This window comes from Trichosurus vulpecula, chromosome 6, assembly GCF_011100635.1.
Source record: "Trichosurus vulpecula isolate mTriVul1 chromosome 6, mTriVul1.pri, whole genome shotgun sequence".
Lineage (NCBI taxonomy): Eukaryota > Metazoa > Chordata > Mammalia > Diprotodontia > Phalangeridae > Trichosurus > Trichosurus vulpecula.
This window is the reverse complement of record NC_050578.1, coordinates 13576374-13587068: the sequence shown is the minus strand read 5'-3', so window position 1 is coordinate 13587068 and position 10695 is coordinate 13576374. Positions and strand designations below refer to the sequence as shown.

Genomic DNA, 10695 nt, shown 5'->3' with positions numbered 1-10695 from the left:
TCTCTATGGTCATTGATTTTCTTTTTATTCTTCTTGTGCATGTTGTTTTCCTTTCCCTGAATTTTAAATTTGGTCTCTGCTTCTGGGGCCCAGGGGGCACTCTCCTAGACTTCTTGTGCTGGGGACTAGGGGTCTGGTTGCTGGTGTTCTGTGCTTGGGGCCTCAGGTGCTAGTAATTGGATGTTGTAGTCTGGTGGTTTACCTAGTGCTGAGATGGAGGTGGTGTGTGCCTGGTGTTGGTGCTTGCCTGCTCCTCCACCCTGGGGCTCAAGATCACCCGCTGGTCCACTGAGGTGGGCTTGTTGGGATGTCTACTGTCTTGTCCCCTTTGGCCACGGCAAGAGGGACCTTTCCCAATAATCCCCCTAGCCTCCCCAGCTAAAAGACTGCCATACCCCATCGTTTCTGCTGGCTCCACTATTCCAGGATTTTTCCTGGGATGATATTCTCTGGGTTTTTCAAGGTCAACAAGGGAGTGTGAGAGCAACTTACTGTTTGCTCCGCCATCTTGGCTCCCAGAAGTTTAAATAGATGATTTTCAAACATTCAGTCTGTGGGCTGATAGCCCCAGGAGTAGTTGCTGCTGCCCCTGAAGGCCTTATTCAGGACTGCCTTAACTTCCATTCTCAAGGAATTCAGTGCTTGGCTCAGTCTTTCCTACTCAATTCCTACCCTCATGCTAAGAGCACTTAAACATTGATACTCAAACACACTAACCTCCCAGTTCCTCAATTTATTCATTTCCCATGACTACTCTCCCTCCACTCCACTTCAATTTAACAGAGACAGTCATGCCCTTTGATCTTGCCATGGACCCACAAATGTTCCACTTCCATCTTTAAGAATTCTGAAATTCTTTTACCTGATTGTAAACTCTGATCATTTCCCTCCACCTTACAATCTCCAACTCCACTATTCTTCATTCTTACTGCGATCTCAATCCCTCTATCCTTTCTAAGGCCATCAATGTTGTGCTGGTTGCACTCCTAATCCTCCTCCATCCTGACCCTTTGGTAAGTCAGTTCAAGTCAGTATCATCATCTTGAATCCTCTTCCTTACCCTGCCATCAATCCTGTCTTGCCAAGTCCCAGGGCCTTTGATGACTCCCACCATCATGTCACCTTTGCTACGATTCTTGTTACTGAACAAAGATGAAGGAAATGAAACCGCACTGAATGTTGTCACACATTCTTAACTGGGCTCTCACCGGGCAAGGTAATCTTCTCACTCCTCTCTATGCAGTTCACTATTCTGCAGCAACTGCTACGCTTTTTCATCTTCTTCAAATGTCCCATAGTTCCACCTGTCAGTGGAGGACTCTGCCTCAGTCCACTGAAAAAGGTCATTTGCTGAGAGCTGCTTCTCCCTTCCTCTCACGTTACATATGCTTTCTCTTAGTCTTCCACCCTTCTTGCTAAAGCAAATCCTCCTAGCACAAATGATCCCACTCCATCCTGTCTTCTGCCCCTTCCATCATTCACACTCTCTCACTAGTCTTATGTCTGCCTAGTGGCTGCTTTTCTGCTTTCTGCCAACATACTCATATGCTGTTGTCCATCCTCAAAAAGCTCACTGATTAACCTGTTTTTTTTTTCCCCAGTCCTCATCCTTTGTGGATACTCTCTCCCCTCAAGATTTTTGAGATTTCTCTCCTGTGGAATTGCTCCTTCTCCATATCCTTTTGCTGGGTCTTCCAAGTTGTGTCTGTTAATTGTGGGTATTCCTCAAGGTTCTGTCTTGGGCCCTCTTTTCTACATTATTTTGCTAGGGGATCTCATCAGCTCTAATGGATTCAATTATAATCTCTATGCAGAAGATTTTCAGATCCATTTATCCAGCCCTTACATTTTTCTTGACTTCTCTCAAATCTTCAGCTTCCTATTATTGGATATCTGGAACTCAATGTCCCCTGCCTGACTTTTAAAGTCCTTCATAACCTGGCCCCTTCCTACCTTTCTAGTCTTCTCACTGGTTGTTGTTATCCTTTGCCTCCATGTATTTTGTGATTCAGTTTGTCCCATATCTATCTTGTTTGTACACGGTTGTTTGCATGTTGTCTCCCCAATTAGACTGTGAGCGCGTTGGGGGTGGGGTGGGGGCGGAGGGACTGTTTTTGCCTTTGATTCCCCACTGCTTAAAACAGTGCCTGCTGGTTGATGTGATCATTCAATTCTTCTGTTTTACTTCTTTATAATCTTCACAAAGTTTTTGGCTTGATTGTCAGTGTGATTAAACACTAAAATAAGCTATGAAGAGAAGTTGTAAAATCAACCCCTGGAAAATTTTTCCCCCAGTAGCCATTTGTCATATTGAACTCTAGGCAAACTCAAGGTCCCCTTCCACATCAGTGATTTTCTACATCCAAAGATCTGAGATTTCACCAGTGTGGACATTTCCTTCAACTGAACTCCAAACTACAGAAAAACAACGTGAGTATTCCAAGAATGTGCAGTGCTATTCCGCTGTCTGAAACAAAATTATTATAAATGTACTACATTTGAAACTATTGTACTCCTAGAAGGAAATTTTATCTGCCCTGATTATATTCTAGATGGTAAAATCAACTATTTCCATTTTGAAAAAATATTAAGTTTTTATATTTAGAAAAACAGTGACTTAAAAATAACCACAAATTAAAATACAATATTTTTATTTTTCTCACCTAAAAAACAAGCAACCCAGAATTGAGATGTACATAAGCTTCCCAAATTTACCCCTAATAAAACTTTTGAATATTTATACAATTTCTACAGAAACATACAGTGTATCAAAATCTGCATAAATCAAATTTATAAAATGTGTAGAAATGCATAGTGATATTATCAACTTACAAAGCAAGGATATGGGAATTATTTCCAAAGCAGTCTAAAGTAGAAAAGTTATTACTGCAACAATCTCTGATGGTTTTGTTTTGTAAAGTTTGCAGTCGTAGGATATAGAATCATATTCACAGAGTGTCAGCTTTTAATGAACTGAACAAAATACCCATTTAGAATACACTTGCACAGTCTGTGCCACCTTTCTTATGCCTATGCATAGTTAGCACGGTTATAATCTACTTAACACGGAAAATGGAGTCATTTTTCATATAACAAGCAACGAAAGTACCCACATTCCTTAGTTTATCCCAGCAAGCTTCCCTTAGATTGAGTCTAGAATTTATATAAAACATCCTTACAAGGGGATGAAAGTTGAAATGCTTTAAGATCCCCAATCAGTACAAAATACAATGTCAGAATAGAGCTTTGTAAAGAAGTATGCTGTTTGGGATGTTTAACACTAGCTGATCTTCAGAATTAGGCAATAGTCTCAAACTTAGCTAATTGTCAAAATCAACATGTAGATAATGTTCTTAAAGCTCTGAAGGTTCGTTTCCTTTGTCAGAGTGGATTCTAAAGCCCTTTCACTAAGTATCAGCATGCTCAGAGTAGAAGTCCAATTGGCCTTTTATCTTATTTGTTCTTTGTACTTTTGGATAAGGGAGTTTTTAGAAACAAATATGGGACCAATATTAGTATTAGTTCCTCTCAGTATGAGGGGGTGAGGGGAAGGGAGTAAGGAAGGAAGGAACAAAAACATCTAAAATAAAAGTACCCTTTATTGTTCTGGGAAAAATAATTAGCAAAAACAAGCCTAAAGAAGTTTAGAATTTGAAAAAAATACTAATAAAAGAAACCTAATGCCCAAGTACAGTAGAATGTTTGTGGAATTTGTTTAACGTGGCTGATATTTTTATATCAAGATTATCATCTTGAATATTTCTTTATATTAAAGAAAAGTTCAGTATATTCAAGTGAATTTCATCTAGAACAAAGATGTAAGTAAAGAGATCATTCGTGGCTTCATCAGTTGTATAGTTTTTAGTTTATGATATATAGCAATTGTGTAAGGCTTGATCTAACAAGTGCTTGGAAATTTCTAGCTGTAATTCTGAAGGAGCTTTTGAAGAATTTAACTTCACCTTTTTGGGGGGGTGGGGAGAAGATTCAAATCTGAGAAATGTTTACAGTTTTTTAAACATGCCTGGAGCTCCAGGCATACCAAACCCCAAATGTCTTTCAAGAAACATTTTTCATTTAATAGCCTTTTTTTGTACTTTAGGGGTTGGTGGTGACACACAGGTTTTAGCAATGCCAGCAGATAAGAGATTTAATGCCACAAAATCTTGACACACCACAAAGTACCCTTGGGGTGGTCTGTGCCTTCCATTAACATAAGCTATATAACATTCAAAAGTTGGTTGCAAATGGTAGCACATAAGTTTCTGGGTGGGAAAAGTTATCCTTAAATAGTTGACAATTCCAACATAACCATACTATAAATTTCCTCAGATGCTCTTGAAAAATATACTGAGAAATGAAAGAGGCACTAAATGTGTTGAAATTCACCTTTCAAAAAAGCAGCATGATTGTGGAGGAAGGCCACCCTGGCTAATTACCTGTGGCAGTGCTTGAAAAAGATGTAAAATTAAATAAAGATACAACAGGTTGATAATCACCAAGCGATATATTAAAGTCTGGTTACTCCAACCCTTTTTCAAGTGTGTGTTTAAAAACAGCAACAACAAACAAAAAACAAAAAACTGCCTTCAGACCCCTGAGTGTAATCCCAAAGAAGGTAACAAACGATGCCTCCAGCTCTGTTCCTGTTCGGCAGAGTTGAGAGGAGCACAAATTACCAACGTCATCTTAAAACAAACAAACACAAAGATGTAAACATCTACCGAGTTTTAAGGTAAAAGCAGTTTTGTAAACAGTAACTGCAGATGATAATGCTGTCATACTATCACAGTTCATCTACGTCCTTCAAACGTCAGGAGGTTCCAGGTTTGGAGCTGTACAAAGTGAGGAGCTGCAGCAGGTTTCAGGCTATTTTCAGTCCTGTACAAATTAATGTGTCAGTAGGTAGGTTATTAGTTTGTTTTATTCCGTTCTAAACATTAAGGATGTTGTTCATTTCCCATTTTTGAGTGGATTTATTAGAGTCACAATCAGAGAGAAACACTTGATGTAGAACTGGTGAGCGATCTAAGCACTTTCCTGAAGGAATGTGGGTAAATCTGTGGAGATTCTAGGGGGAAAAAAGAAGCAATAAATAAATTTACATTTAGATTTTTTGGTGAGTACACAAACATTTTTTAATGGTCAGGTGTGGTGGCATACATACACATGTGTACATACACACATGAATATATACACAGAGTAGAGAGAAGGTAAGGCTCTAGTAGCTGAGGGCACTGGGAAACACTTGTAGAATGTAAGATTTGAGCTGAGTCTTGAAGGACTCAAGAAAAGCTAAGGAACGTTCAAATTACTGAACAATTGTGCTCACTTCACATGCCAGCAAGGTTGTGCTTAAGCTAGGGTTTAGCAAGATAACTAACACTAAAAGTTCAAAAAAGACACGGTACTATGTGGCTTTGTGCAAATAGGCAGTTAGGCTAAGGCAAATAGCATGGAAAAAAAAAGAATCTCAGGTTGCAAGTTTATATATATATATATATCCCTTTATGTCTAGCAACTACTGATACCTTGGTTTTCTTTCCTGGTTTTGGTTCCCTGGCCCAGAACAAAGCATCAATAGTTGCTAAAAAAATAAAAGGATATAAATAGAAAACTTGTGAGTGTGTGTGCATGTGCGTGTGTTTAGATGACAAACAGATTTAAGGGATTAAATCTGGTAGACAGAGTGCCTGAAGAACAACGGACAGAGGTTCTCAATATTGTACAGGAGGCAGCAACAAAAAACATTCCAGAGGAAAAGAAGAGCAGGAAAGTTAAATGGCTGGTCTGGTGAGGCTTTAAAATAACTAAGGAAAGAAGGAAATCAAAAGGGAAAGATACACAGATGAAGTAGAATTCCAGAGAATAGCAAGGAGAGATAAGAAGATTTTCTTAAATGAGCAATGCAGACAAATAGAAGAAAATAATAGAACGGGAAAGAAGACAAGAGATCTCTTCAAGAAATTTTAGAGACGCCAAGAGACTGTATCATGCAAAAATAGGCATGATAAAAGACAAAAAATGGTAGGGACTTAACAGAAGCAGAAGAGATTAAGAAGAGGTGGCAACAATATACAGAAGAATTATACAAGAAAGATCTTAACATCACCAATAATCATGATTATTAATTACTGATCTAGAGTCAAACATCCTGGAGAATGAAGTCAGGCAGGCCCTACTTAGGAAGCATTGCCAATGACAAGGCTAGCAGAAGTGATGGAATTCCAGCTGAGCTGTTTAAAAACCTAAAAGATGATGCTGTTAAAGTCCTGCACTCAATATGCCAGCAAATTTGGAAAACAAAACAGCAGCCATGGGATTGGAAAAGATCAATTCATGGCCCAATCTAAAAGAAGGGCAATGCCAAGGAATGCTCAAATTACTGAACAATTGTGCTCATTTCACATGCCAACAAGGTTATGCTTAAGATTCCACAAGCTAGAGTTCAGCAATATGTGAACTGAGAATTAACCAAAGAGTGGGCTGGTCAAAGAGGCAGAGGAAATAGAGACCATATTACTAACATTTGCTCCATTATGGAAAAAGCTAGGGAGTTCTAGAAAAAAAAAATCTGTTTCTGCTTCACTGACTATACTAAAGCCTTTGACTATATGGATCACAACAAATTGTGGTAAGTCCTCAAAGAAATGGGAGTACCAGATCACCTTACTTGCCTCCTGAGGAACCTGTATGTGGGCCAAGAAGAACAGTTAGAACTAGACATAGAACAACTGATTGGTTTAAGAAGCCTCTTGAGGAGAATGAAAAAGTTGGTTTGAAGCTTAACATAAAAAAAGCCCCACAAACCCAAGATCTTAGCAACTGATCCCATCACTTCCTGGCAAATAGAGGGAGAAGAAATGGAAGCAGTGGCAGATTTTATATTCTTGGGCTCAAAGATCACTGCAGACAGTGGTTGCAATTATCAAATTAAAAAATGCTGCTCTGTGGAAGGAAAACTATGGCAAATCCAGACAGCATGCTAAAAGGCAGGGATATTACCTTGCTGACGAAGGTCCATAGAGTCAAAGCTATGGTTTTCTAGCAGCAATGTGTGGCTGTAAGGAAAAGCTGGATGCTGCAGAATTGATGCTCTCAAATTGTAGTGACAGAGAAGACTTTTGAGAGTCTCTTGGACAGCAAGGAGATCAAATCAGTCGATACTTAAATTAATTCAGGCTATTCACTGGAAGGTCAAATATTGAAGCTTAAATACTTTGGCCACATAATGAAGTGATGGGTTTCACTGGAAAGCACCCTGATGCTGGGAAAGACTGAAGGCAAAAGGAAAAGGGGGATGGCAGAGGATGAGCTGGACGGATGGATGTTGTCTTGGAAACAATGAACGTGACCTTGGACAGACTGTGAGAGACAATGGAGGATGGAAAGACCTAGTGCGCTATGGTCCATGGGGTCATGAAGAGTCAGACATGACGAAATGAACAACAAATGGTAACACTGATTCTAACACTTTCTGTTCCTTGTTGTTAAATGTCCACCTAGATATTCAAAAAGGGGTTTTAAACAAACACTTTAAAAATTCCTTTTTGTCCGTCTCTGAATGTTTGCTTGTGTAGTTTCCAATCTACTTCTGTCTAATGTGACAAATGGAATTTAGCTATTTGGCTGATGAACAATTAGGCTTTTTAGGAGTGGGGGAAAAACCACATTTAAATACCTATATAGATTTCATGGGCTTTTTTTCTTTCTTACTGACTTGCCGTCTTTCTTATATGTGTACCTTTTCTTGCTGTTATCCCCCTGAAACAAAATGCTTCTTTCTTTCATGTTTGTCCTGAGCTGTCATTTTTCATGTTTTGCCAAATATATATCACAAATTGTCACAAAATTTGGAAAATGTACATACTCATCACTACCGTGATAATGGTCATTTTTGAAAGATGTTGACTCATACTTCCATGTTTAGGTCACATCAGTGAGGCTTTAAAGGCAAATGAATGCTTATACAGTAGTTCTGGCACTGAAACATCTAGTACATACCAGATGAATAAATGAAGCCTTAGTGTTTCTAGTTGCTTGGAAGCTTTCCCATCAGGTTGCTCCATACAAACTGCTTTATATTAGCTATGTCTAGACTCTAAGAGTTATACATAAATATTCTACTATGTTGAGCATGTGACAATTAGCCAAAGGACTTTCAATATTCACAATCTAAAAAAGGAACAGCATCACCTATAAAAGAAACAATTGCCCAACAAAGAGTGGGATACCCAACCTTAGTATAAGAAGCAAGCTAATTGGTTGCTTTTCATCTATTGGAATAGGAAGATAATTAGGAAGCCAAAGGAAAAACAGGCAAAGCTCACAATGCCAAATTCCTAACTGCTATCTCCACCTGCTGGAAGATAGGAAGAATAAGCCAAGTGTGTGAGTGTGTGTGTATGTGCATGCAGGTACTATGGTGCAGAAAAAAAACACATTTTCTGATAACTAGCACCCCATTCTTATTTCTAAAACCAAATTAATTTATCTTTATGACTAGAATGAATGTAAAAAAGAGTGCTGATATTCTAATTACATGAAAAGTGTTGCTGGAATTCTAACGGGAATGATGTTCTCAACAAATGGGACAGTAAGTAATTGGCTAACTATACAGCAGGGAGCCACCTAAAGTTTGGAAAGCCTATGTAAATGGCTAATTAAAGGAAAATGGTAGCATGTCTGTAACTCACAGACCTGAGAATGGGGTTTGGGGACTAATTAAATATCGATTAACCAAAGAAAACAAGATTTAAAAGTAAACTCTGAAAAATGGTGACATTAAATATTTAAGGGAATTATGTAAGAAAAAGCTATGTTTGCTTTCAGAAGACGAAATGTGAAATACCTTAAAGTACTGCCATTCATTGTATTCATTTAGACTACAATGTGTAATCATGATTTTTGATCCATCAGGTCCCGTTGTCAAACACTGGTCATACTGCATGAGTTGATTTGCTTCATTGATTCTGAAAAGCTAACAGCAAACAAGAAAAGAAAATGAAGCCTTCCCCAGTGATCCCCACCCTGCCCCTTTTTAAACTGATACAAAGCCAATGACCTACAGTTTCCTAAATTCGGGAATTTATGAGGGTGGATCAGAAGCCACCTATAACTCCTGAGGCACATAGAATTTAAGTGGTTTTGCCTTCAGTCGCTTAGATAACTAAACATCTGGGGTAGTATTTGAATTCAGATTTTCCTGTGCAGGATTTGGGAGAATGAGACCTGGGGTTCCAATTCTACCTGCGATACTTAATGTGTGACCTTGGGTAAGTCTTTCTTCATCTGTAAAATTTAGAGATCCTACTAGGCTGACTTCTAAGGTACAATCTAGTTTTAAATCTATGATCTTGTCATGCTAGGACTCTTAACAACAGTAATAAAACAACGGTGCTAATGACAGCATTTATATCGAGCTTTAAAGTTTGCAAAGTGTATTATGTCTATTATCTCTTCTTATTCTATAATAGTGTCTATTATGCCATGCTACTATATGACTTAAAATTACTAAAGGAATTAAGTATTTTAGAGAAAAAAAAATCACTTGGACTTCCATGCATGTCCAAGACTACAAGGTGCAAGCAAGGAGTCAGGGAACGTACACTTTTAAGTCCAAGGCTTTATTAGACAGGCTGTGTGGTGAAGTGGGTAGAGTGCTAGCCAAGAAACCGGGAAGACAAGCTCAAGCCTGCCTCTAACATGCCGGCTTAGCAACCTCTCAATCCTCTAGTCTAGGCAACTCTCTAAGACTATACATATAAGCCGAAGAAAAGGTGCTGACTAATCTGGAAATTCCCTATATCAGCAAAATCACAGTCCTAGTCTCTGTCCTTCATTAGCATTTAGAGGATTATATTCTTCAGCCTTTGAAAATTAGAAAAAAGTTACTAAAATTTATTTATTGTGTAAGAGTCTGAAGTTAGGGGCAAGCTCATATGGTGATATTAAGGGGATCAGAGAATGACCTGCCGGACGGCTCCTATGCAAATGTATTTTCCATAACTTCACATGTATAACTCATATCATATTGCTTGTCTTGTCAATGGGTAGGGGCAGTAGAGAGGGAGAGAATTTTGAAATCAAAATTTTAAAAAATAAATTAGAAGATTTTTTAAAAAAGGTAATTTTTAAAAAGGTAATATTTAATGAAATGAATTGTTAACATGACCTTAGCAGTGGAAATCTATAGTTATAGAACAGCACATTGTAATAAATGTCAAACTTTAGTCTCTGATTATCTGATACTATTAGCACCCTCCCCACCTGGTCAACATATTTTCATGATAACTTTTTAGTTGCCAAAGAAGAACTCCATGATCAGTTATCTTGGTCTTTTTCAATCCAGACTAGAAAAGTGATATGAGTTACCTGATTTCCTCCCATCCGATGACAAGGTCCCAGTTCTACAAAGCCACCATTTGCATGCCCCATGCTATCGATGCAGTGTGCAGTTTCAACACCTCTGATCTGGAAAATAAAGATGCTATATTAGTATTTGGCTTTCTTTACTCTCATACCACAAGTTCAAAGCCTTTATGTTTAAAAGCTACCGTTGTAAACTCAATTTACATGCAGAGTCTTAGAGTACATACTCCAAGGAAGCAGTTTCCTAGGGAAATAAAACAGCAGCTCTCTCAAAACTTGAGACTGTGGCATTGAAGAGATAGCTTTAACATCATGTTTTCAAAT

The 10695-nt window shown here is 38.3% G+C and overlaps 1 protein-coding gene across 2 annotated transcripts in view; it reads right to left on the bottom strand.

The window, feature by feature from the left end:
• Positions 1-2634: 2634 nt before the first annotated feature.
• Positions 2635-10695, bottom strand: part of GALNT7 (polypeptide N-acetylgalactosaminyltransferase 7) — a 210518-nt gene continuing 202457 nt past the window's right edge. For both annotated transcript variants that reach the window (XM_036765346.1, XM_036765345.1), the window contains exons 10-12: positions 10375-10473; positions 8852-8980; positions 2635-5071 (exon numbers count right to left, since the gene is read on the bottom strand). In XM_036765346.1, coding sequence (XP_036621241.1) covers positions 4934-5071; positions 8852-8980; positions 10375-10473 — 366 coding nt within the window. In that variant the 3' untranslated portion in view covers positions 2635-4933. The remainder of the gene's footprint in view (positions 5072-8851; positions 8981-10374; positions 10474-10695) is intronic.